Source organism: Narcine bancroftii, chromosome 12, assembly GCF_036971445.1.
Source record: "Narcine bancroftii isolate sNarBan1 chromosome 12, sNarBan1.hap1, whole genome shotgun sequence".
Classification (NCBI taxonomy): domain Eukaryota; kingdom Metazoa; phylum Chordata; class Chondrichthyes; order Torpediniformes; family Narcinidae; genus Narcine; species Narcine bancroftii.
Window position 1 is genome coordinate 84857152 of NC_091480.1, and position 25628 is coordinate 84882779.

General features: G+C 37.3%; 1 protein-coding gene and 1 long non-coding RNA gene across 5 annotated transcripts in view; one reads left to right on the top strand and one right to left on the bottom strand.

The window, feature by feature from the left end:
• tmem106a (transmembrane protein 106A) overlaps positions 1 to 21704 on the top strand; it is a 39347-nt gene extending 17643 nt beyond the window's left edge. For 3 of the 4 annotated variants that reach the window (XM_069907354.1, XM_069907355.1, XM_069907357.1), the window contains exons 2-8: positions 4317 to 4551; positions 12517 to 12580; positions 12670 to 12829; positions 13460 to 13600; positions 15211 to 15254; positions 16388 to 16441; positions 16887 to 21704. In XM_069907354.1, coding sequence (XP_069763455.1) covers positions 4317 to 4551; positions 12517 to 12580; positions 12670 to 12829; positions 13460 to 13600; positions 15211 to 15254; positions 16388 to 16441; positions 16887 to 17034 — 846 coding nt within the window. In that variant the 3' untranslated portion in view covers positions 17035 to 21704. Of the gene's footprint in view, positions 1 to 966; positions 1203 to 4316; positions 4552 to 12516; positions 12581 to 12669; positions 12830 to 13459; positions 13601 to 15210; positions 15255 to 16387; positions 16442 to 16886 lie in introns of all 4 variants that reach the window. The other variant, XM_069907356.1, reaches the window with a different exon arrangement.
• Positions 21705 to 23523: 1819 nt separating this feature from the next.
• LOC138747779 (uncharacterized) lies at positions 23524 to 25422 on the bottom strand. The gene is made up of 4 exons (XR_011347653.1): positions 25154 to 25422; positions 24629 to 24686; positions 23989 to 24056; positions 23524 to 23735 (listed from the first exon to the last, which is right to left on the bottom strand). It is a non-coding gene; the product is annotated as an uncharacterized lncRNA (long non-coding RNA).
• Between the last annotated feature and the right edge of the window lie 206 nt (positions 25423 to 25628).

Here is a 25628-nt window from a genome sequence, read left to right on the forward strand (position 1 = left end):
AGAAAGTTTTCTTGGGAAACTGCAGAGATTTTTAAAGCTTTTACATTTTATTGAAGGCAGTGCGACTTGTCAATATTTCCAGATGATTTTCGAAACACAAATTTGAAAGCATCTCTTTAAGGATTAAGTTAAGGATTTTTATTTTCAAAATTAAATATTGGGTTGATTTCTCTTGCAACTACAACCATTACACCCAAACCAGCTGAGTTCAGTTAATTCAACACATTCTGGAACCTGAACTGGTTCTCTGTGGCTAAGCTGCTTTACTGGGGACTTTAATGTGTTAACTATTTTGCAACCACATTTTTGAAAGTAATTTCTAGACGTGTATGTAGGATATGGACTGATGAGTGAACCTGGGTCCTCTCCCAGGTTAACCAATTATTAATTACATTGGGTTGGCATCTTTAGGCAAGGCATGTTCTCCTTTTGCCTGATAGCAAACTCCAAAAAATACTGGACAATAGATAAGATGAACTAATAAAATACATTCTTAAGTAAAAGCACAGAACTGGATGGGGGTCAATGGTTTTTATAAATTGATTATTAAGGAATAGTGTTGCAGTCATGCAGTATTTGATAATTTTATCACCGGTCATTTATTCATTCATAAAATGAAACTAACAAAGCCAAATGCCTGTGACTTAATCTGTAAGATTGTAACCATTTGCACATTTCCTAATGATACCATAGCAGTGTGTTGCATGAAAGGGGGCGATGAGTCAGCACACAGGAGGGAGATTGAAAACTTGGCTGAATGGTGTACTAACAACCACCTCACTCAATGTCGCCAAATCCAAAGAGCTGATGGTAGACTTCAGGAAGGAAAAACTGGCGATGAATAACTCAGTGATCATTGGGGGATCAGAGTGGAGAGGATGAGCAAATTTTAAATATTGGGAGTCACTATTTGGGAAAACCGTGGTGGTTAGATACGACATCTGAAATCTCGGCAAATGTCTATAGGTGTGTCGTGGAAAATGTGCTGACCGGCTGCATCGTGGCCTGATATGAGGGCACCAATACCTTTGAATGGAAAGCCCTGCAAAAGGTAGTGGACACAGCCTAATACATCACAGGTAAAATTCTCCCCACCATCGAGAAAATCTAGTTGGAATGCAGCCGTCGGAGAACAGCAGCAAACATCAAGGATTCACACCATCCAGGACACGCTCCATTCTCGCTTCTGCCATCACGAAAAGGTATAGGTGCCACAAAACATGTACCACCAGATTCAGAAAAAGTTGTGATCTCCTTCACCATCAGACTCAACCAACAAACTCAAATCAAAGACTCATTTAGGGACCCTGCACATTATTTATTATTGAATATTTATTTTCTGTGTTGCAGTTTGTTTGCACTTCCTTGTTTACATTCCTCTCTTTTGTCTATGATTTTTTTAAATACATTTTCTTTGCACTACAAAAAGAATCTCAGGGTGGTATGTGATGTTATGGTAATAAATTTGAACTTTGAGAACACCATCTTTTGCTACTGTCTTGTCTGTTTCATTTTAAGGGAAATGTGCAGGATTTGATTTCCCTTATGATACATTAAATGTAATGTAGCTTCCAGTGCAAATTCGAGTACAGTTGAACTTTTCCCTATTTCAGTGGTTTGCTTTTAATTCATGCTCTTGAGTTAGTGAATCAATATTAGGAAATTGTGAGCCCTTTATCCTTGGATGCAATCTTTAGCTTCACTTGACTGCAACAGTCATGAGTTTTGATCTTCAGATAATCGTGAGCGCTCAGGCAGTTGATCAAACAGTGATCAAGATTCAAAAACCATTAAACAGCAGGTATTGAGAATCTGAAATAAAAACAGAAAATGCTGGAAGTATTCAGCAGCTCAGACAAATACTTCTCCAGGATCTTTTCTCAGAACAATTCTGATAAATTGTCCGGAATCCAAAACTGTTTCTTGTTTCTCAGATCCAACCTGACCTGCTGAGTGTTTCCAGCATTCTCTGTTTTTATTAGCAATCAGGATATGGTTGCTTTAGAGCTGCCACTTAGAAAATGAATGCCAAGATTGAACGTGATGACTTATCAAACATGTTGCATTTACTTAAAAGCTGTAGTCTTCACATATGTCCCATGTGGGAAATATGGAATCCACACAATGAGGGAAAACAACGTGGAGAAACTCATTGATTTTCTAAAGAGGTATCATTTCAGTGTTTGATTCAACCTTTGCAGGGTTTCAGGCATAAATCGTGCAGTGAAATAAAGGCGGAAAAAGAAAGATCTAGTTCGGAGTGAGAATTAAGAAACGAAGTATAAATAAAAAAATTAAAACCCTCAAAAATTAATGGAATGAAAGTCCACATTTATTAAATAGGATTTTTAGTGGCAACATGAATTTTTAATAGTAGTTACTAATCAAGCCATTAAAACTAGTTTACAGCTGAATTCATTAATTTAGGCTAATCCATTGGCCCTATCTGCAGCAAGGATAGGATTCTCCTTATCCTCACCTACCAGACTCCATATCCAATATGTCCTCCTCTGCCATTTCTGACACCTACGATGTGATCCTCTCTCCACCTTCCACAGGGACCATTCATGCTGCGACTCCCTTGTCCACTCCTCCCTCCTCATCCTGTTGTCCCCTTGGCACTTATCCCTGTGACCACAGAAGATACTCCGTTTGCGCTCACATGTCTTCCCTCACCACCATTCAGAGCCCTAAATAATCCTTCCAAGTGAAGCACTTATGAATCATCTAACTATATCGAGTACTCCTGTTGTGGTCTCCTCTCCATTGGAGAGACTGGATGCAGACTGAGAGATCACTTTGCAACAGTGTGGATCACCCAGTGGCCACTCATTTCAATTCCCTGCCCCATTCCTTTGCAGATAGGTCTGTCTCTGGTCTCATGCACTGTCAGACTGATGCTACCTGCAAATTGGAGGAACATCACCTCAACTTCCATTTGGGCACCCTTCAACAGGATAGCTTTAAAAAGACTTTTCCAGTTTCTGTTAACCTCCCTCTGCCTCTTTTCTTCCACCCCCCCCCCTCCTCTTTTCCCCTTTGTCTTTCATGGAGCCAAAAATCAATTCTCACCTCGCCTATCATATCCAAACACCACCTTTTGTTGGACTGGACTCCTCCCTCTGCCTTTTTTTTTTTTTTCTTTTTCAATCTTTTTATTATTATTATAATTTATAAACACATACAGTTCAAAGAGATATAAATCTCTGCCTTCTGATGCCTTCCTGTTCTTTGCTTATACCTTGCAGATGGGCTCAGGCCTAAAGCATTGGTAATATTACTTCCTTCCTTGGGAATGCCTGAGTTCCTCGAGCAGTCATGTGTCGCAGTGTCTGCAGACTTTCATGTTTCATGCCCTTAACTTCTGCTGAGTTTAATGACATGTATGGAATGGTTGAGTCACAACCTTGATGTACTTCAATGCTATACCTCACAGCGAGGCATTGTTGCAACATAGCCTGTGGAAAACAGGATGACTTAGTGTCACAGTTAGCACAAAGCTATTGCAGCGCCAGTGACCAAGGTTATAATCCAGCGCTGTCTGTAAGGAGTTTGTACATTCTCCCCGTGACCTGTGTTGGTTTGGGTGCTCTGGTTTCTTCCCTCCCTTCAAAATGTATGGGGCTTTTGGTTAATTTGGGTGTGATTGAGCAGCATTGCTAGAATCGGCTCCTTCCGTGCTGTAAATAAACTTTTAAAATTTAGCTTGATCCATGAGATCTCAATTTTTGTGCCTTGGGTATGCTTCTTGGAAATTGCAATGTTAACTCTATCATAACATGTTGAGAGTAATTTCTGTCTTCATGCTCTAAATGTGATATGTTTAACTCTGAACCAGAGTGCTGGACTTTAGAGATAAAGTGAGATAAAGCTGGTTGGTGGATTGGTTGTGTCAAGTTCATTTCCATAACGTGCACAATATTTTGTTATCAGTTCCATTTAAAGGTCCTGTTGTTGTAAGCAAGTGACTGTTGCAATTTGAATTTCAGATGAAAATCTAAGCAAAGTAAAAAGCTGAGAGAAAGGCAAATGTAATTAGGCTTCTCTTTGTGTATTCAGACTCTCTGGCAAGCACCTACTTTATTATATGTTTTTAGATGGAAAGCAGGCAGGATTTCAAATCATGGAGTTTATCAGAAATAGAAGTTGGTCTTGGAATCACGACCAACAGGAAGGAAGCTTGTATTCTCTCATCAGCTGACCTACATAGATGGCAATCAGCTATTGACTCATAATGTTGCACAATTATTACAATAATTGTCAATGAATGCACTCTTCATAAAATGAATATAATTCTCTGTCTGAATTTGTTACAGGGAAAATACCACAATATGGGTAAATCATTCTCTCATTTGCCAACTTTCTCAAGACAAAACAAGAAAGAAGAATCAGAATCCATTGTGTCAGAGACTGATAGAAAATCTAAGGAAAGCACAGATGAAGTACAGGACTGTAATGAAGAGTCCAGTTCTCATGTTCCTTATGTAGAGTTTGTTGGAAGAGAAAACATCACGTGTCCCACGTGTCAAGGGACTGGAAGAATACCAAGAGGTAGGTGGTTTTCCACATGATTTTGATACGAGGACAGAGAATCTGCTTTATCCACCCTTTTGCTTGAAAAGTATCTCCCTATTTCCAACATTTAATGAGGAAGTAAATTTCACTATGGATGTAATGAAGCAATGATGACTTCCAAGTATTTCATACAATAATGAGGCATTAAAAAGATTTTTTCATAATTTATTGTCGTGAACATGTCACGAAATTTGATGTTTTGTGGCAGTGTCACAGTGCAAACCTTTATATAAACCATATGGCAAAATAACTAAATAAAAAGGCAAAGTAAGGTAGTCTCTATGGTTCATTGTTCATTCTGGAATCTGATACCAGGGGTCTGGTGCCTGTGATGGTGCTGGCTGAGTTAACAATCCTCTGGAGTTTTTTTCCTGACCTGAGTGTTGGCATCTCTGTAGCAGACAGTGATGCAACCAGCCAGAATGCTCTCCACGGTTCGCCTGTAGAAAGAAGTCTTTGAGGTTTTTTTTCATCAGTATGGGAAGAACTGGACCAGTGTAATATAAAATAATGATGGGGCCAACTTTATGATCTGCCGATAATTCCTAAATTTATTTTAGTAATTTTCTTTTCTTTTTCCAGCTATGACATCTGTTCTTAACTTTTATTACTCTTTAAACCAGTATGAACTATGTGATTCATAGTTGCCAAAAATTGTAGTTTACCTTTTATGAAATGGGCTCCATCCTGTCGTCAGCTGTTCATTTGTAACCAGCTTCAAGAAGGCACCCAAATTGTACAAAGTACCCAGATTTGTGATTTTTGTTTCTGTGCAAATGTTTTACCACTGAGATAGAGATTGGAAATAAAATCATTCTAATTTTGTCCGTGCACCTGTGAGGATGGCTTCAACTCATTTTTTTCCCCCCCCAAATGAGTATATCTATGTACTCATACATGTATTGAGGTTTCATTTGTTGCCTGCATAAATATGGAAATTAGCTTCCAGATCACCTACACCAGTGGTTCTGAACCTTTTTCCTTCCACTCACGTACCACTTTAGGTAATCCGTATGCCATGTGTTCTGTGATGAGTAAGGGATTGCTTAAGGTGGTGTGAGAGGGAAGGGAAGGTTGAGAATCACTGCTCTAGTCCCAATTGTTACTGAAATATTTTACTTGTCATTGGCGCATTTCCTTTGGAGATGGGCAACTGTGCACATGATGAGTCAATTAGATACGATTAATTTCAAACTTTTTCTTTCAAGATTACTCTCAAGATGTTATGATAGAGTTATTAGCATTGCAATTTCCAAGAAGCATACCCAAGGCACAAAGATTGAGATCTCATGGATCAAGCTAAATTTTAAAAGTTTATTTACAGCACAGAAGAAGCCGATTCTAGCCACTTAAACCTTTACTAATCATAGAGTACCAATGGCAGAGGGAGTATTTGAAGTGGTATGTGAGTGAAAAGAAAAGGTTTGAGAAACACTGCGCTACACTAATGGCTTTGACTTTGTGCTGTTCTTTCTTTCTGTATCCTTGTGAATTTAAAACCAAACATTGGTTGTAAGTTTCAATGTAATTAGCTTGTTAGATAATATCATTTCCCTTTAAGTATTTAAATGTTTTAATGTTTTATTTGGTGGGGGTGAGGGAGGGGGGAAGAGCTGAAATGGGAAGCGGGCAGAGTGAAGGAAAACAAACCTGATATGCCTGTCGTCCACACCGACCCCTGGCCTATGATTTAAAGTGTTGAGTGAAACATGCCAATTTTTTTTTTTTTTTAGAACATATTTGTGTTTATTTCAAGGGTGTGTACTGGAGGCAAAGGTGAAGTTCTTTGTCGTGTTTGTTATCTGTGTGAAGTTCATGGCCCTGTCCCCTGGGGAGAATGAGGACTTGGTATACTGTATTACATTGCATGCTTTACCTTCTTAATCACCAATGACAACATTGTATGTTGATTGATACTTGAACAGAGGCAAAATAATATTTTGGATGCACCTCATTTACTTCCATTGAAAACACTAAAAAGTTTCTTCTGTGCGGTTCTGTACAAAAACATGTTTGTATCTTTGATAAACTTTAAGTAGACGTCAATGTAACTTGCATTGATCCAAAACGAATAATGGAAGATCAAAGGCTATCATATTTTGACTCTGCCTTTAGTTAAAAGCGAATGTAATTGTAAGTCAAAATATTTCTGTAGTAAGATTATCAGTGAAGGCGGATTTCAAAGATAGAAAGTTAGTTTGACTTCTTTTAGTTTTGCAGAAAATTTCACTCAAACCAAATCTGTCCATTGGATTTTGGAACATAGACTGTAAAGAGAATAAGAAGGTTAATATAAATGACTTTTAGAACTTGATTTCATTTTGTGTAATGCAGCACATATCAAATAGAAGTAATTCATCTGGTGTTGTTAAATAGGTATCTCCACAATGGACAAGGAATGTGAACTACAGCATTAGAAATGAACCAGGAAGTTCTTCCCGTTGTTTATTTGATAACATGGCCTTCTGCTCTTTTACTTTAGCAAGCATTATCTTTTTTCCTCGTGTGTATCTTAGCCCTTCATTAAATTTAACTCCTTTATTTTTCCAACCACTTCCTTCACTGACAAGCTTCAGATTCTCTGGGGAAAGATGGTTCTTTGAAATTCTCTCATTGATTCTTTTGATGTTGACCTTGTACATGTCTCTAGTCTTGAAAGAAAACTTTATCTAAACTGTTCATAGTCTTAAAAGATTTCCATTCAATCACATTCTCATTCCATCCTTGTTAATCCTCTTCAGAACATTCACAGTTAAATGTGGATAATCTGTGACCCAATACGTCATGCCTCTGTTCCTCTACTTCCTTCAAGCTCATTGGGTTCACTGGGAAATTTATTACAACACTGTGTAACATTTTTAAAATTAAATGTGTCAGGGTATCCAAACTCTCCACACAGAAAATCCGATTGTGGCATCACAAAAGTCCTGAGTGCAGATTATAAAATTCAGTGTATTACTATATATAGTTTTGTAATATGGAAACAATTGTACCTATTAATATTAATATTCAGTCGCAGTTTAGTACCAGTTCTATTTTTCAATTCTTTCTCTGGAAATAAATTCTTTTCCTTTTTAGTAACGTTATTAACTTGTGCCACTACTTGAAGTTACTTGGCTTTCGTTTCTTTGCACTAAATTATTCTTTGTTGCTCTATCCCATTCTGAATCCTATTTACTGAGCTGTATCCAAATGTGATATTTAGGTTAGTACTAAAATTCTATGCTAATTTATTAACAACATGGTATTTCTAGCAGTCCTCCTTGGTGTTGGCCATTCACCCAATTTGAGTCATCTGCAAAGTTAGAAATTATGCTTATGACTTCAGAAAATTATGAGCCGTTGACCTGCTTTTTATCTTCAACCATTCTTTTTTTAATCTCTACTTTATTTTTAAAATCAATCCACTGTATACCTGTCCCTCAATTTTGTATGTGGCACCTATTTCGAAGCCTGAAAAAGTTGCCCGTTATGCATTACACATGTTGCATTCCCTTTTATCTATTCTCAGATACTTCAAGGAATTCACAAGGCTTTTAGGCAGGCAAATGAATTTGTATTATATACAGATAGAGGAGAGATTAATTTGGCATAGTGTTTGATGCAGACATCGCGGGCTGAAGTGGCTGTTTCTGTACTATACTCTTCTGTGTTCTGTGTAATTCAACAAATTTGCAATTGTTATTCTTGCCTATCCTCTCCAATTAGTGGCCCTGTTCCTCTTCTAAAACACCTGTTTTTCTTTTTGTACTTTTGTATTTTACTTTTGTGCTAGCAAATGATTTAATAATTTGTTTATATTGTATGTTTCTGTTGATATCTCTTGATCTTTGTATTTTCCCTTGCTCTGCAGTCCTACCATATGTAAAAATAAAAGCCATATGGGTAATCTGAAGCTACAAATCCAAATTCTATTTTTTTTAATCCCCACTTCAGCATCTCCATAAACATAACAATTTCCAACATGCAGTGGGATACAGCACCAAGCATACTGACACAGCGTGGTCCAACCCAACCTGACCCAAATCTGAATGTTTTATTAGAGTATAAATTCTGCCTGCTTCCTGCAGGTGCAGACATGTGCCTTTTGAGCTTGAGTTGGTGCTGCTATGATAATCAAGCCCCCACGTTACGTCTGTTTGGTTTTTTTAAACTTTATTTATTCGTTCAAAAAAACAACTGTGTGGAATGGGCTTCTGGGAAAGGTGGTGGAGGCAGGGTCAATTTTGTCATTTAAGAAAGAGTTGGATAAGTATATGGATAGGAGGGGGATGGAGGGATATGGACAGGGTGCTGGTAAGTGGGATTAGAGGAGGGTACTTGGATCAGTGCGGACTAGAAGGGCCAAATTGGCCTGTTTCCGTGTGTAATTGTTATATGGTTATATGACATATACAGCAATTAAACATGAACATTTTTTTTATATATATAAAAAAAGAAAAGAAAAGATTCCCCCCCCTTCAGCCAACTCCTAAGGGGAGCCATAAAAAAAGAAAAAAGAAAGAATATTTTAAAAAAAGTTAAATATACATATTAAATTAATATTATATTAATCAATATAAATTGAAATGTAAATATTCTGAGTATAACAACCACTTATTAATAAAAAAATTATAATTATGCAAAACATATGTAATTTTCCATTATTAAACAATATTTCATCTCATTATGCCATCTATTAATATCAATCCTATTTGATTCTTTCCACATACTAGAAATACATTTTTTTGCTACAGATAAAGCTAAATATACAAAAGCAAGCTGAAACTTATCTAATCCCAAGCCTTTCAGAGGTTGCAAACAACACAACAAAAATACTGTTGGATCTAAAACTATTTTAATCTTATACAGATATTCTAAAAACGATTGAATTTTCTTCCAAAAAGATTGTATATGTATACATGACCAAACAGCATGAAAAAAAAGTTCCAACCGCATCACCACATCTAAAACACAAATCTGATTCATTAAAACCATATTGTTTTAATTTTTCAGGTGTCAAATATAATTGATGTCAAAAATTGTAATTAATCATTGCATAATGTGCATTTATCAATCTAGTTAACCCTTCTCTGGTACCTTCATAAGAGAAGTCTCAAATTTAGTCATTTTAGGTAAAATCATCTCTCTGCCAAACATACATTTTACCAAAGATCGAATTTGAATTTCACACTTTCCTTCACATTCAAATGTGTTTCTTGTAAAAAGGCAATATCAATTTTCATTTTCTTAATATACGCCAAGACTCTCTTACGTTTAATCGGACTATTTAATCCTCGAACATTAAAAGTAGCATACCTCAACTTTGATATATCTACTATTATTACTAAATACCAATAATATCTTTATATAAAAATTCAAATCAATGTATATAGGGTTATATTTGTTGTAAATTGTTAACTTATCCATAAAAATTTTTTTGGGCACTATTATTTAACACCATTTGAAATTTCTTTGCTTTTCTATATTATAGCGTATTAGGGGAAATGGAGAGAAAGAGAAGTGGTGCCAGGGGAATCAATAGGGCAGCCAACGAGTATTTTTGCAGCTTCAGATGGATGGTTTGCGGCCTCTCTGCTTTCAGAGATGTTAAGTGAATGGCTGCTACACATTATTTGAAGAGGGAGGGTGAACCGTCAGGTGCCGTAGTCCAGTGACTTAGAAATAAAGCAGAACATAAAACACCACAGGCCCTTTGGCCCTCCGTTGTGCCAACCTATATATTCCAACTAAAAAAAAAACTAAACCCTTTCAACCTCGTAAGCCTTTATTTTTCTTTCATCCATGTGCCCATTTAAGAGTTTCTTGAATGCCTCTAATGTTTTGTCCTCCACCACCAACCTTGGCAAGGTATCCCAGGCACCCACAACCCTCTTTATTTAAAAAAAAATGCCCCTGATGTCTCCCCTAAACTTTCCTCCCTTCACTTTATATAGCTGTCCCTTGGTATTTGCTACTCCCATGCTGGTGATAAGTTCCTGGAGGCAGAGTTTGGCTTGGGCGATTGTGTCTCTCCATCTATCACATTCTCTAACCCTCTGAATTATAGTTGTGGCCTGCCCTGTTTCTAACCATATTGTTAATCCATCTATAATTTTCCTTCCAGCTTTCTAGTTATAACTATATGTTCTAATGTTTCTCTCTGCATGATGTGTCCAAAGAATTTGGATTGCTGTTTTTCTGATTCTTTTCAGAATGTTTTGTTTTTGTTCTTTGTAGAACTTCTTCATTTGTTATCCTGTCCGTACATGATATACATAGCATTCTTCTGAGAGACCACATCTCTGCTGCATTGATTCTTTTTTCCATTGCATTTGTGATGGTCCATGACTCTCAGCCATACAACAGTATAGAAAGAATGTAGCAGCTGAGAGTTAGTTGTAAGGTGGACGTCAATTGCTATTTTCTTGTTCGTTAGGATGTTCCTCATTTCTATAAATGCTGTTCTGCCGCTGTTGTTCTTACTTTTGTCTATTTTGCATTTGCTGTCAGATGTTACCCATGATCCAAGGTACTTGAAGTTGTGAATTTGTTTCAGGATTTCCTTTCCCAATATGATCCTATTATTTGGAATATCAAGTTTCTTTGATATTATCATTACTTCAGTTTTCTTTTGTTTAAAGTTAGGTCTTTCGCTCTCTGTTGGTAGATACTAATTTCTGTAAATTTACTTCACTGTTTGCTATCAGTGTTGTATCATCTGCATAGTGGAGGTTGTTGATATTGTGTCCTCCTATACTTATTCATGTATGGTTCTCATGATCTTTTCACTGTACAGGGAGAATAAGTCTGGTAATAAAATACAACCCTGTCTGACACTCCTCATTTTATTGGCTGATATTCACCAATCTTTTTGTCTATCTGTATGGCTGCATTTTGTTGCCAGTAGAGATTTCTGATTATTCTTAGATTTTTCTAAGAAAATAGATTTTTTAAATATTTGGTCCTCAAAGATAGTAATTTCTAATTTGCTTCTAGTGCAGTTAAGAAAAAGAGAATAGAAACAATCTGGCATGTCTAACTTTGGGAAAAAATCAGATGTTCCTCGAATGTAATGGATTTAAACTTTTAAAGTTTATGGGGCCCTTTTATTAATTTTTTTCATGATGTATAACATCATTTTGATTTATTATATGTATTTACCAAATAACCGGAAGGGAAGGGGATAAAATTTGTAGTATGGTATCAATTTATTTTTAAAATCTTTTTCAGTTAGCCACATGTTCTAACTGATTAAATGATTATTGATGATTTAGTTTTTGTTTAATTGTTGATATCTAGTTGATATGTAACAGGTTTTCTTAGACAAGTCATTCTTTTGTATATTTCCTTTTTTGTATTACCTCTTTATATTTAGATAAATCTGACTTCTACTTTATTGTATTATTGTAAAATTTAATAAAAATATTGAAACTGAATAGAAACAATCATTTTTGTGATCATTACAAATAACTTTTTTAAAATATCAGATTATTGATCTAATTTAAATTGCACAGTGGGATTTGAACCCTACTCTCTGAATTGTTGGTCTAGGTCTTTCACTTCATTACTGCTATGTTAATTGCTAAAGCTGTTTAGGTGTCACCTCCCAAACCTTCACCCTTTATCAACAAAAAAGGCAAGGCCAGCAAATGTATGAGAAGACCAACGTTTGCAAATGCTCCTCTAAGTCATAAGCACATTCCTGACTTAAATCTATTATCATTCCTTCCTCATCGCTGGGTTTAAATCCAGGAACTCCCTTCCCACGAGCATTGTAAGAGTACTTTCACTGGAAGTACTGCAGCAGTTGAAATTCACTATCATCTCTAGACCCGTTAAGGATGCACAATAAATACTGGCCTCAGCAAGAGAGCCCCCATCTCATAAGTACATGACATAAAATGCTGTGTGAGGTCTGACTGTATTTTTAAGATTTTGTTTTCTGTGTTATATTTCCAGGCCAAGAGAATGAGCTGGTTGCCTTAATACCCTACAGCGATCAGAGACTGCAACCACAACGAACGTAAGTATTCACTATTGCAAAAATATTGTTTCACAAATAGAAATTTTTTAAAAGTCACTTCTAATTCTGGGGCTTGATTTGCTTTTCAGGAAGTTGTATGTGGCAGTCGCTGTGGTGATCAGCCTTTTTATCAGCGGACTTGCAATCTTCTTCCTTTTCCCACGTTCTATTAACATTGAACATGTTGGTATCAAGTCAGCTTACATTATTGATGACAAGAAGGATTATAGAGTTATTCTTAAAATTACGGTATGCTTGTCACATATTGAACATAATTTAACTCTGATAAATTATTAGATGATAACCAAAAGACTGAATCCATGCAGTACACAAAAGTGCTGGGGAAACTCGGCCCCTTGAAGCTGGATGAAGGACTTAGGCCCAAAACTTTGGTTACCCTTTTACTTCTTGCACCTTTGTTTGTTGCCCTGCAGTTCCAGCATCTGCAGGCTTTCCTGTTTAACTAAATTGTATGTTATACGGTTTCTACCATTTATATTTCCCAGAGACTCACTCCATATTGAAATGAAAAAGCAGGAAAGCAGTATATAGATCAAACAACCTGAAAATTGGATTGGGTGCTAGTTTCTGCTTTACCTGCTTGTAATGCTTTTGGAAATATTTTGGATAGTGTCCATTAAGCCTTCAGACGATCCTCCCATGCCATTAAAATCTGGCTATAGCTCGTCACTAATTAGTAACAGATTTTAATTTCATTCACGGAAACTACCATGATGACTACTGTGGGTGGGGGGGGGGAGGGTGGGGGGGGGAGGATGGGGGGAGGGGATGGTGAAGTGCCCTCTGATTGGAAACAAATTATGATGATTGTTATTTTTAGACTATTCGTTGCCACTTTTTTTGGTGTCTCTTTTGCAGAATATATTAAATGTAACGAACTACAACTTCTACAGCATCAGTATTACTGATCTCAATGTGCAGATTGTGTTTTTTAATGAGGTCCTTGGAACAGTCAACCTCAAAAATACCACAGTCTTCAGGGCTTTGGGAGGTGGCCAGGTAATGAGATTTCCCTCTGGATTGAGTTGTGAATTGATGTATTTGCTGTTTTAACAGGAGCGTTGATTTGTTTCTTCAACAGTTTACCATCTATAATAAAATAGCACATGTGAATATACTATGAATATGTAAAGATGGTATTCTTCAGTTTATCATTAAGCAGCATTTCTAGCCTCAGTAATCTTTATTTTCTTAAATTTACCTTTGCTTTATACTATGCCAGAGAATAAAAGATGTTTTTTGTAACTATAAATATAGTTGAAATTAAATAATTTTAACTTCAGATATAGAACTTCAGGCAGAACCGCTAACATAGCGGTTAGCATAATGCTATTACAGCGTCAGCGACCCAGGATCGAATCTGGTACTCTCTGTAATGAATTTGTACATTCTCCCCCTCATTGCTCCAGTTTCCTCCCACCCTCCCCCAAAAAATATATGGGATTTGTGGCATAGTTGATGTATTTGGGCGGCGCAGGCTCATGGGCCATAAGGACCTCTTACCATGTTGGACTTCCAAATTAAAAAATATAAGGCTACATTGGGAATAGTGAGAGTAAGAAAGCAAGTGGAGCTTTGTGTGGAGCAAAGTACAGGCAAGAGGCATTTGTTGATTCAAGGTGAGTAGAGATTGGTTAAAAATATGGAGTTGAAGACTTAAATTGATATTCCTACAGTGGGATTAGATATACATTGAGACAAGTGATGTAGGAGATGAGGTTGGACTGTGCTTCAGGGACAGAAAAACTATTGCACATGGTGGGTTGAGACTGAATGGGCAGCTGGTAGAAATGGCAGTCTTGCAAGTGTTTAGGTTTTCAACAATGAACATGCAGTATTTGTGATTTAATAGGATTTATTTCACTTGAATTTATAAACCACAGATCATACAAGATCTGCGAGGAAAAACAGGATTATCTGTTTTGTTTGTTTCATAAAAATGTGTCTCTCTAATAGCAAAATAATGCTCTAAACTATAATGCTAAACTGGAAGATTTTCCAGATGTTACTTCCATTAATGCTGCAATGCACTCTGAATTTGCTTTGTTTAGATTTTACAAATTATGATCACCTTTTCCAGGTATGTTTAAAGGGAGCAGGGAAAACCTCATCAGTTTTAAAGAAAGCATGGAAACCAGAGCCCCAGTGAGTTGACTGGGAGGGTGGTAACTAGCGCCATGCGGAGTTGGAAATGGAGCATAGAAAGCATGGCTTGGATGCCAAACTGCTTCTAATCTGATTAGAACATGTCGTGTTTGTGGGAAAACGGGTGCTAAAATATTTGCAGCTACTTGCTTAAGTACATTGAGTTACCAGGGGACCATAACCAAAAAGAAGGTTGAGAATGGCTGGTTCAGTGTATAATTGTTCTGTGCAGAATATTATTATTATTTAATGACAAACTTGAACATAGTAATGAAATCACATTGCAGGAAAATTTCTTTTATTACTGCTATCAGAAAACCCAGAATCTTAGCTGCAGAATTTTGTTTCTCTGTGATTCAACTAATTCACTGAATTGGACCAGCTTTGGTGATACTTTGAACTTGTGTACGTGGTTTCATGGACTTCTCTACCATTCTATCATTGGTATGTCTTTACTCTTTCAGATTTTCTATACGGTGACTGCTACACTCGATGATCTAGGAATGTAGTAAGTATTATAACAATTGTGTTTTGGAATTTCTATCAAAGGAATGAGAGGGCAGTGATTAAAGGGAAAAATTTTTGATTTAACTGTTTAAGTGAATAATATCTCTCTTGGCTTAGTCACAAACTAATAGAGCTCTAAACGATATAGAAAATAACTGATTGAAATGATTCATTTTGTGCCCTTTGGAAATTGTTTCACAGCTAATGAGATACTTCCAAAATTTTATTGGTTAACTTGGGAGTCACTTTCCTACTGAGGCCCCAGAAATAAGTGAGATGTATCACTAAATTTGTGTGAAGATTGAATGTTGGTCAGGTACCAGGAGTTGTGTTCCTCTTAAAGAAGGTGAGGGGTGTGTGTGTTTTTAAAAAAAATAAACTGACTGGTAAATGTGCAGAGAGCCACATTTAACTTTCTATCCAAATGAGTGTACTGTCTCTGATAATTCCACACCACATCACTGAACTGATGTCCTAACCATGCACTCACTTTTGTACTGGACTCTCACCCATAAGCTTGTGGCACTGGCAGGGGTGCAGTGCTGTCAGAGCTCACCACAGTGTGCTGCCCCAGCACCTCATCACTTCAGGTGTCCTGCTCCTCCACCACCCCCCCCCCCCACCTCAGTTGAGTGCTATTCAATTCGCTTTCAATTGTACAACGCCAAATACAACATGGCAGCCACCAAGGCCAAGTCTTACAAGGCCTCCTTGTCACCATTTTTGGTGAACTCCAACAGCTAAAACAAAAAATTAGCACTGGTATGAGATTTATGTCAGCTGAGCCAATTGATGCATTTAAAATTTGTTTTTAAAAGTTTCTGAAGAGAACTTATATTTTCATACCTACCTTCAACCCAAATCCAATTTTACCATCACCACCACCACCTTGTGATGACAACTTGCATAGAACTACACTATAGGACATACACTATAGGACATTCTTCCATTTATGTATCTTGGTTATTGAAAGTGCAAAATTAAATTCCATTGTGCAAAAAAATGTCAGTATAATTAGCAAATTTGGGGAAAATTGGATAGTTGATACAGTAGTTTAAAAGCATTAGATTTTTTTGTATATTGATGTGTGTAATTTGTAACGTACGCATACCTGTCTCTCATTTTGTCTTTCAGCCACTATTGCACAATGCCCGAAATCAAGGTCCGCAATATTGTGATCTCTATACAGTAAGTTTTCCAGATTGGATCCCCTTTTCAGTCGAATTTAAATCGATATAATCCAGTTAAATTAGTTGTATGTCACTTTTTAGCCAAGATCGCTATTTCCTTGAGCAATGTAATTAGATCCACTTTCCACAGTGTGATCTTTGGCTTCTCAATCCCATTGTGGACACACATTTTCAACTTCGCTACGTCCTCCTGCCCAGGAAATCCTTATAGTTCTGGTCTTTCCTCATCTTCATTGTACTTTGAGAAGGTATTAAAACAAAAATAGTTGTGCAATCAGGTTATTAAATACTCCACTGTTAACTGAGAAAACTTCCTGAAATGTCAACCAAACCGAACTGCACTGCCACGTAAGGATCACTATTGTGAATGCAGTAATGTGCCAAAATGACAACATGAAACAAACCGGAGTTCTATCGTTTGTTTTCTTTTTCATCTCTTCCAGAGGAACAATAACAGCCTGGTATTTGTCACACTCTGAGCAAGTCTCTGTTGATGCCTACCAATATGTTGACTGTGGCTCCAACACCACTCACCTTCACAGTCCCTATTACCCTCCAGAGGGTGAACATTTGCAAGAAATGCTCAGTTAATGCCAACGATGTTATTCCCCTTTCTTTAAAGGCTTCCAGCATGGCACAAACACCTCCTCTGTGTGTTGATACTGCACTTCTGCTCTGTTGAGAAACTCTGTCAACTAGTTCTGCACCTGCCTGCTTGATTATTTAATAGTACACTGCGTAATAATTTAACAATTCTAAAAGGAGTGAATGGACTTGGAATGTGGAGAATATAATGGTGATTTGATAAGATGACAGTTCCAATAAAAAGCAAATTCTACTGAATTACTGAAGCTGAATAACAACTTAAAATCTAGCCAGGAAGTGAACCAAGACAATTACCATCCAGATTGCTTAATTTTTGGTATGAGATTTGTGCTGATAATGACCTCCAAATTTGTATGAATGGTTTGTTGACTCTCATCACTTGAGAACCTATTATAAGATTTTTTTTTGTTTGCACCATGTCTATGGGCAGCCAGACACGAGGAAGATTAATTTATATCTATAGAGCACTAAGATGAAAACTTCGCGGGGGGAGGGGGGGTTGAGAGGGCAAAATAGTCGCAAATTGGGCTGTTCAGTGATTAATATGAAATGATAGAAAATACAAATGTCTAAGCAATGTTAAACTTCAAACTAAGCAATGTTAAACAACACGTAAATATTTACTTATGACAAGGAGGCCATTTCAGTCTATCCAGTCTGCCAGTCATCCAAACAATCTCATTCACCACAAATTTTCCATGCATCCTATTCTGCCCATGTGCCCAGCAACTTCCACCAGATTCCAGCATTCAACTATGTGTGTTGTGCAATTTACAATGGCAAATAAACCAATAATCCATCTGTCTTTGGGATGTGAAGAAAACTGGAGAAAAATTAGAGAAATGTGCACGGCCACAGCAGAATGTGCAAACTCCACACACGCAGAGGTCAGGATTAAGCCTGGATGGCTAGAGCGGTGCTTTGGATTCCAGAAGGTTCTGGTTGCATTATTTAGTGCATTCTAGTGTTGCATTTGTCATCATTCACATCTCTCCAGAAATGAAGAGGTAATTTTAATATACTCTGAATATTCAAATCTCTCATGATTTAGCAGATAAATGTTTTGTGCTTTGTAGTTCTGAACTGCATCAGATAAATTGTTTGCAGGTTTAACACATGGCCTTTATTTAGATTGGAATGAGGAGGAAAAAGGTAGGAATGCTTAGCTGGTCAAATGTTGGCTGAGGACAGAAAACTTCATCCAAGATTCCTACTCTGATTGCCAAGTACCAATCTGTGTCCAAGTGTGTTTGTGTGAATGTTGCAGAATGATAGAAAATAATGACACTGTGGGCCATTTAGCCTTATTTTCTCCACATTGGCTGAAAGAGATCTATTCTTGCCATCAGTCCGCTGCCTTGTGTGATACTTTTTAAGCACCAAAAGGGTTTACCCTTTTAGAAATTGAGTTTCAAATTTCCACCATGGATGTATAGAAAATAATGTCTTCTATTTACTATTTCAAATCAAAGTTAATGCTAAAAGAAATGGGTACTTTACACCACCTATAGTAATTTTACTCGCCTTGATTAAATGAATTATCAGCGGCCTTTATTCTAAAATAATCAATTGCAACATACACCTAATCCTACCTCCTAACTTGTCCAGTATGCCGCCATCAACAAATCTATTCTATACCTTGTCCTTTCCCATTGCATCCTCCTTGTAAAATGACCAGACTCCAGCCACATTCTAGCTTTGGTGTATCTAGTGTCCTGTACGGTTCCAGCACAAGCCTTCCTGCAAATAGAATTTGGCTTTGATGCTCCTGTTGAAAGAGCCTGTAGACATTTAATGATGTTCTCTGGTGCATGTGAGCAAAATGCTGGTGTACCTATATTACTGCATAAAGCAACCTCATCAACAGAGGAGGGGAACGAAGGTGCTCACCGTTTTATGCACTTAACCCCAGGATGTGTCTCCAGTTTGAGCTTTTTTGAATTCAATGTTTTGTGTTTGTATTTGGTTTTTAATGAGAACCATCAAAAGCAAATGGAGTTGTTTCAAAAATGTTTGATCCATGACTAAATTAAACAAAGTAATTAAAAGATGTTATCAGTTAAATAAAGTATCTACTGTTCTCTCAACTCTTTTATTAAATCATGGCCGTGCCACCCTAAATTGGTCCTGAACTGAGGAGGCAGTTGAGAGGCAATCATACTGGACTCGTATTAGAGAAGGCAGATTTTCTCCTTTGACAAACGTGAGTCAATGGCTTTATATGACAATCCACTAGTCTTGTGCTTATGATTGCAGAAAATAGCATTTTGTTTAACTCCAGATTTAAATGTACAATACTTAAATTTACGTTCTTGAGGGGTGGACGGTAAGGCAGTACATCAGTGGAAATAGCTAGCACCTCTGTATGGAATTCTTGGGTAAACATATTCCATGGCCTTCTAATGAATGTTGGGTGCAGTTGTCCATTCCAGTTTAAATCATTTTAAGCAATGAGAAAAATATTTAGTAGAAAATATTTTTCCCCAAAGCAGCTCATGGAAAGTGAAACAAATAATTTGCCTTGTTTAGTTTTGATGGGCTTGGAGAACCCATTATTCCTATAAAACGACTTGTCACCAGTTGCATTGAATTGATGCAGAAGATGAACATTTTTTTCAGAAAACTAGTTTACTGTAGGTGAGAATTTATGGGCAATTAACAGTTTAGAAAGAGACTGGGAAGGATCTGCAGATTTGTGTGAACACTGACAACTACCTTTATTTAGAATTCTCTGCTTGGATGACCAATAGTGTATGTAAAATCTTTTGGATTAATTCCAACTGTCACTTTGTTTCCTACGCCCTAGCCACCTGGGACAATGCTTTTTATTTGGTTCACTGAGAATAAAGCTTGGCCTGATTTTTATTCCTCAATCATTCCATAAAATTCTGTTTTTGTTCACATAATAAATATTTGTCACTTGCTTCAATATGAATTATAATCTTTCCATATACACAGTTAAATTGTAGATTATGAAAATTCTACTCTTCACTCTTTTCCCCAGTTTCTGGGAACCTGACATGGAATTAAATCAAGTTGTAGTCAAGGGAAAACACTTCTGTAGGCTTTTTTCTGGTCGTCAGTCCCAGTATAAGTCTCGGCAATGTGAAAAAGTTGACCATAAAAGTATCTTAGTGGTCATTTGTGCAGTATCAAGGTGATTAACTAAACTTGTATTAAACATTGAATGAGCCAAGGTTTCAGTATTTTTTTGTGGTAGCCTTTAACGATAGTTGTCAAGAATAGGAACACTATATCAAAGATATAACCAATATCAAAGAATCCTTTTTTTTTAAATGATGATGATTTTCTACCCAGCGATTTATAATGTAGGTCACATCTGATGTGTCCTATTGACATGTTGGATCTTTCATTATCAAATTTGGCTAATCTAAAAAAAATGTTTGGAAAGAGAGGGAGTAAGTTGATGTTTTCAGTCCAAGAGAAATCATTTATAATTTCCTTAAAGTGGTGATGGGAGGAATTGTTTATTTTCATTTTTATGTTGATGCACATTGTAACTAGGAGATTTTACTGTTTTGAGATGCCTATCAAGTTAAACACTTGCCATATGTGAAGGTGCAATTATATTTAGAGAGCCTTCTCTGTTTGAGAGTATGATCCCTTTTATTTCTGTCACTGTGGACATTTAGAATCATTTATTCTATGATGTAAGGACATTTTATTTTGCATTAAATAGCTTTTTAATGAAACTCCTACCATCCATGATAATACTTCAAAGTCCACAAAGTTAAAATGTTACATGTCTGCTGTAACAACTTTTCCATTACCATAGAATAATTGTTTCTCCATCTTGATCCATGTATTATAAATAATTTGTGTGCAATAAATGTATTTAGTACTCATTGAAATTACATTGTGCTGTAACTTCCTGTATGTAGAATTATGCCTGACACTACTGAATTGTACAACCAAGGTGTACATGTCTGAATGGTGCTAGACATACAGCATATAAACAAATTATTTGAATTTTGAGCCCCCAGTTAATCAATGTAATTGATACAGAAAAGAGTAAATTACTGATAGATATCCAGTCAATAAATTTGTAGCCTTTTTGTCTTACTAACTTTTGCATGGAGGTAACCGATGCAGTTTTGGTGTCCATTTGTCTGAGCATATGTGCAGCTGGCTTCAGCATCTTGGTCTCAGAAAATGCTGATTTTAATCTGCTGTTGCCGATTACCTGTGCTCATAACTGCATTGGTGAGCATAGATGGATCAAGGTCAGGTTACTTACTGTCCTTCACAGCTGAATGGTAGGTACCTGCTGTCAAGCATTTTTTTTAAAAGGCCTCCAGCAAAATGCATTAGTTTGTGTGTGTGTGTCTCCCCAAGTAAACACCTTCAGAAATTTTAAGGAAGAAACAGAATCATTTGAGAATCTGCTTGGATGTTTATTACCACCGCTGGTAACTTAATGTTCAATTTGGGATGAAACATTTTTGTCCTAATGAATGTTTGGGAACTATCAAAATATTGTTTTGGTGTTTTACTGTTCCACTTGTCATTTATAGAAAAAGATGGCAATAAGACAACAAAAATAGCATGGCATTACTGTGCATGTAATTTAAGTTTGCACTATTTCCCAAATGATGTAATTTTACTAAAATAAAATAATGTTAGTGAATTTGAAATGTGGTTACATTTGGTTATCTACATTCATAATTGTGCATTTTATGGAGAACACCAGATTTGTGGCAGCAAGTTAAGACCAGAATTTAAATTCTTGTTTTGTCTTGAAAGTTATTGTTGTTGATGTCATTTAACACGTGATTAGATTGTTACAGTTTGTTTAGTGATATTCATTACCTCACATAATTAAGAATTTTAGAAACTCTTTTCAAAGATGGCAATAATTAAGAAAATGTTGCCAAATCAGTCACCATTTTGAGTTTGTATAACTGGTAAAATGCAAAATATATATATTAAAAAAAAATTCTGTATGCTGTTGGTAAATTGTAATTCTGTCCATTATTTTCCACCCACACTTATTTGACATCTCCTACTAGATAATCAAATCATGGATTGTTCTTAATGTTGTGATTTTTCTTCTTTTTGGGCAAAGTTAGGGTAAAGTCCTGAGAACAGCATGTGCTTTTCAGTTACTCCCATGTTAACCATTGAGAAATACTCTTCCCAAACTAGATGCACCATTATAATGCAAATTTTTGCTCTGTGAAATTCACATTGTGAAAAGAACTACCGCATTTAATTGAAGTCATGACATTAATATATTTTCTGTTATTGCCAGTGACCATTATAGATGTATGTAAACCCAGTGCAATTTCACACTGGTAACTGTTCCCTTGAGATTAGACACTGAAAAGTATGAACTGTCTGATCTAAATTGTATTATTGCTAACTGTAAATTTATTAAAAATAACGAGTTCAAATTTTTTTGTCTAACCTCAGAGCAAAAAGCTAAACGCTAAATGAATTTTTGTCTAATTCAATTATATTATTGTTATTTTAAACGAGTTCAGTTGAAAGTCCTGCATTATACCTTTATTATTTTGAATTATACTGTTCTTTGTTTTCAAGTGAATTATCTTGCAGATGTATCTTTGTTGCTAATTAAAGGTCAATTGAAGTTTCTTTTAGGGGGTTGAATGAATTTAAAATGACTAATTTCATTGCTAAATGTTTTCTGGTAACTCAGATAACATTTCACTACTTTGGTAAGAGACTCAAGGAGAAATGAGTGTGACAGTTGGAGCAAATTGGACTTGTATGCCTCCCTTGCCATTCTCCACATTTCATTCACTGATAAACGGATGGATGGGTGGATTGTGTGAAAGCATGCGTGTTTAGCAGGGCCTCTATGACTGAGGTTTTTCACACCATCTCTTATCTTATTTCCTGGCTGTGCCCCGGCAAGGGCAAGCAGTCCATCAGGATGTTGCACTTCTTCAAGTGGTCTTGAATTGTTTTTTTTGGTTCCTGTCCATCTGGTAATCTCTTCCCCGGAATGGATGATGTCTCGGTAGCCCTTCCAAATCCTGGGAAGAATATGTGCTGCAAAGAGGAAACCTGTGCATATTGTTTTACTATAAGCTGCTTACATCATCTAACAAGGATTCATACCTCTGAAGCAAAGTCTCAGACCTGAAGCATGTACTCTGTTGTTGCTCAATCTGCTGTATGGTTCCAGGATTTTCTCTTTAATTTTTTTTAACTAAACGGTTGAAGCAGATTCTGGCCATGATGCCCAATCAACTTGCAACACCATATGATTTGGTGGGCAGAAACCTGAGGACCCAAAGAAAACCCATGCAGACACTGGGAGAACGTACAAATTCCTTACAGACAGCACGGGATTCCAACCCGTGTTACTGGCACAATAGCAGAAAATAGCAATATTTAGAATAATGCAAACACAGATCTGAGTAAAATTTTCCCTAGAAAACAAAGTCTGCTGAATGGAGAATTGTTTTAGGAGATGGCAATAACAAATGATAGTGGGAAGATTTTATTGACAGCCTCACAAACTAATATTTGGTTTGTTTAACATGCAGAAGTCCAACATCGTATACAATTTTACTTCATTGTACTCTGCATTTGATGAACCTTGACAGACATGGGACCTTTCTCAGTGGAAGAAAGGGTCTTCAGCTTGAGATTGTGTTGCCGTCCATTTTTCACCATTGTTGGTTATAATCTGTGGACTGAAAAATCATGAAGAAACAAAGTAAAATGGCATATTAAGCTTAGTGATTTTCATGCTTGATATTTTTAATTAGGAATTTTTATTTTGTGGTTACTGGTATATAGTGAGGAAAATACATTAAAATCTTGTTCACTATAGATTCTCAATTTGAGATTTTAGACTTTGCATTTTGCCATTAGGTTTGAATGCTCTCTTTAAAAAGAATGTTGTGTTGTAACATTATCTACAAAATTATAAATGAAGGAGCTTACAGTATATCTTCGAATGGGTTTGAAACCAGGATTCTGAGTTCTGGGTGAAATGTCAGACTGGGGAACTTCTGGGGGGGGGGGGGGGGGGGAAAGAGAAAAAAAATGTTAAATATGTTTTACTTTTCCATCCTATAAAAGTACCCATTCATAGGTTACCATTCTTTTAGAAAAAAACCCCAAAACTGCTGGAAATCTAAAGTCAAAACAGACTATTAGTCATTCCCATTAACGAAGTGTCACCTATCTGAGAAATTCCTTTCATCCACCATCCGCCTCCCACCTTCTATGCCACTCCAACCTAACGTGTCTCTCTCCCTCCCCATTCTGATGAAGGGACCTGCTTCAAGGGCACTGCCCGTCTTGCTGAATGTTGCCAACATTTTTGGGGTTTTTTTTAAACCACCCACACCCTACTTTCTCTCTTCCTGAGATTAATTCAGATGATAGAGCATGGCCTGGGAAGGAATGAGTATCTAAAGAACTCTGAGACACCGTTCGTGCATGGATTTTCAGCGCTGAGGGCGAGCAAGGTCACTGTTAGAAAACTAGGGGGAACGCGTTCGTCTTCGCCACGACAGAATGGAACACAAAGCCAGGAGAGCACGATTTCTTTCTACACATTTGACACGATTATATGTACCTTTGCCCGCCTTCTGCTGGTCTGCAGGATTGGGGTGATTCCTTCTTGCAAGTTCATCCTGAAATAGTTACAACCCAGTTAAATGTTGTGACTTTGGACGATGAGAAACCAAACGTTGTGTACTGTAATTTCAATCGCGACTGAAAGAATCAGGGAAGTGACTTAACAAGGAAAAACCCAACGCTGGGGAAACTCAGCAGGTCCGACAGTGTCCCTTATATAGATAGCAATGGTAAAGATACATCAGCGACGTTTTGGGACTGAGCCCATCATCTTTGCTACATAAAGGACACTGTCGGACCTGCTGAGTTTCTCCAGCGTTGGGTTTATTTTAAAACTTCAAACTTTCATGTTTTGCCCCAGAAGTGAATTCCCTGCTGGTGCCTGGTCCGGGCCAACTTGCACAGGGGGAAGGCTTGCGCCCAGGAGGGACGAGAGCGGTGTGTTACTGAAAGCTCTAGACTCGGTCAAACAGGAGTTAATGGAAGGAGAACAAGTCTCTCCTGGTTTTAAAACCACCCTTACCTGCAGCATGTGAACTTTCTTGTCGACAACCCATTGCCGGCGGCGTCCTTCCCAGTGGTGTGCGGAAGACATTGCAGTGGACTTGTCGCCTGTTGAAAACTGATCTGTGCACCAAGGGAGCAAGCAAGGGAAGCGGGTCAAACCCGCCCAGGCATGGGCACCTTCAGCCCAGAGCGGTGGTGGTGGATTGACAGCTTCCCCAGGGACGCTGAGACTCCGCTCTGGAGCTGCCTGCAAATGACACTTGTTGCTATGCAACTCGACGCTACAAGCTGAATGGGTCCCCCCCCCCCCCCCCCCCCCCCAAGCTGAGCCCTCCGTATTCTGAAGCATTTTACCTGGAGTCTCCCCGCTCTGCTGCTGGACCTGATACAGAAATGCGGGGGCAAAAGGCGTGGACACACAAAGAATACATAGGCAGGACAAGTGCAAGAGGGAAATAACGTCTCGGATAGTTAGTGCGAACAGTTCCTTT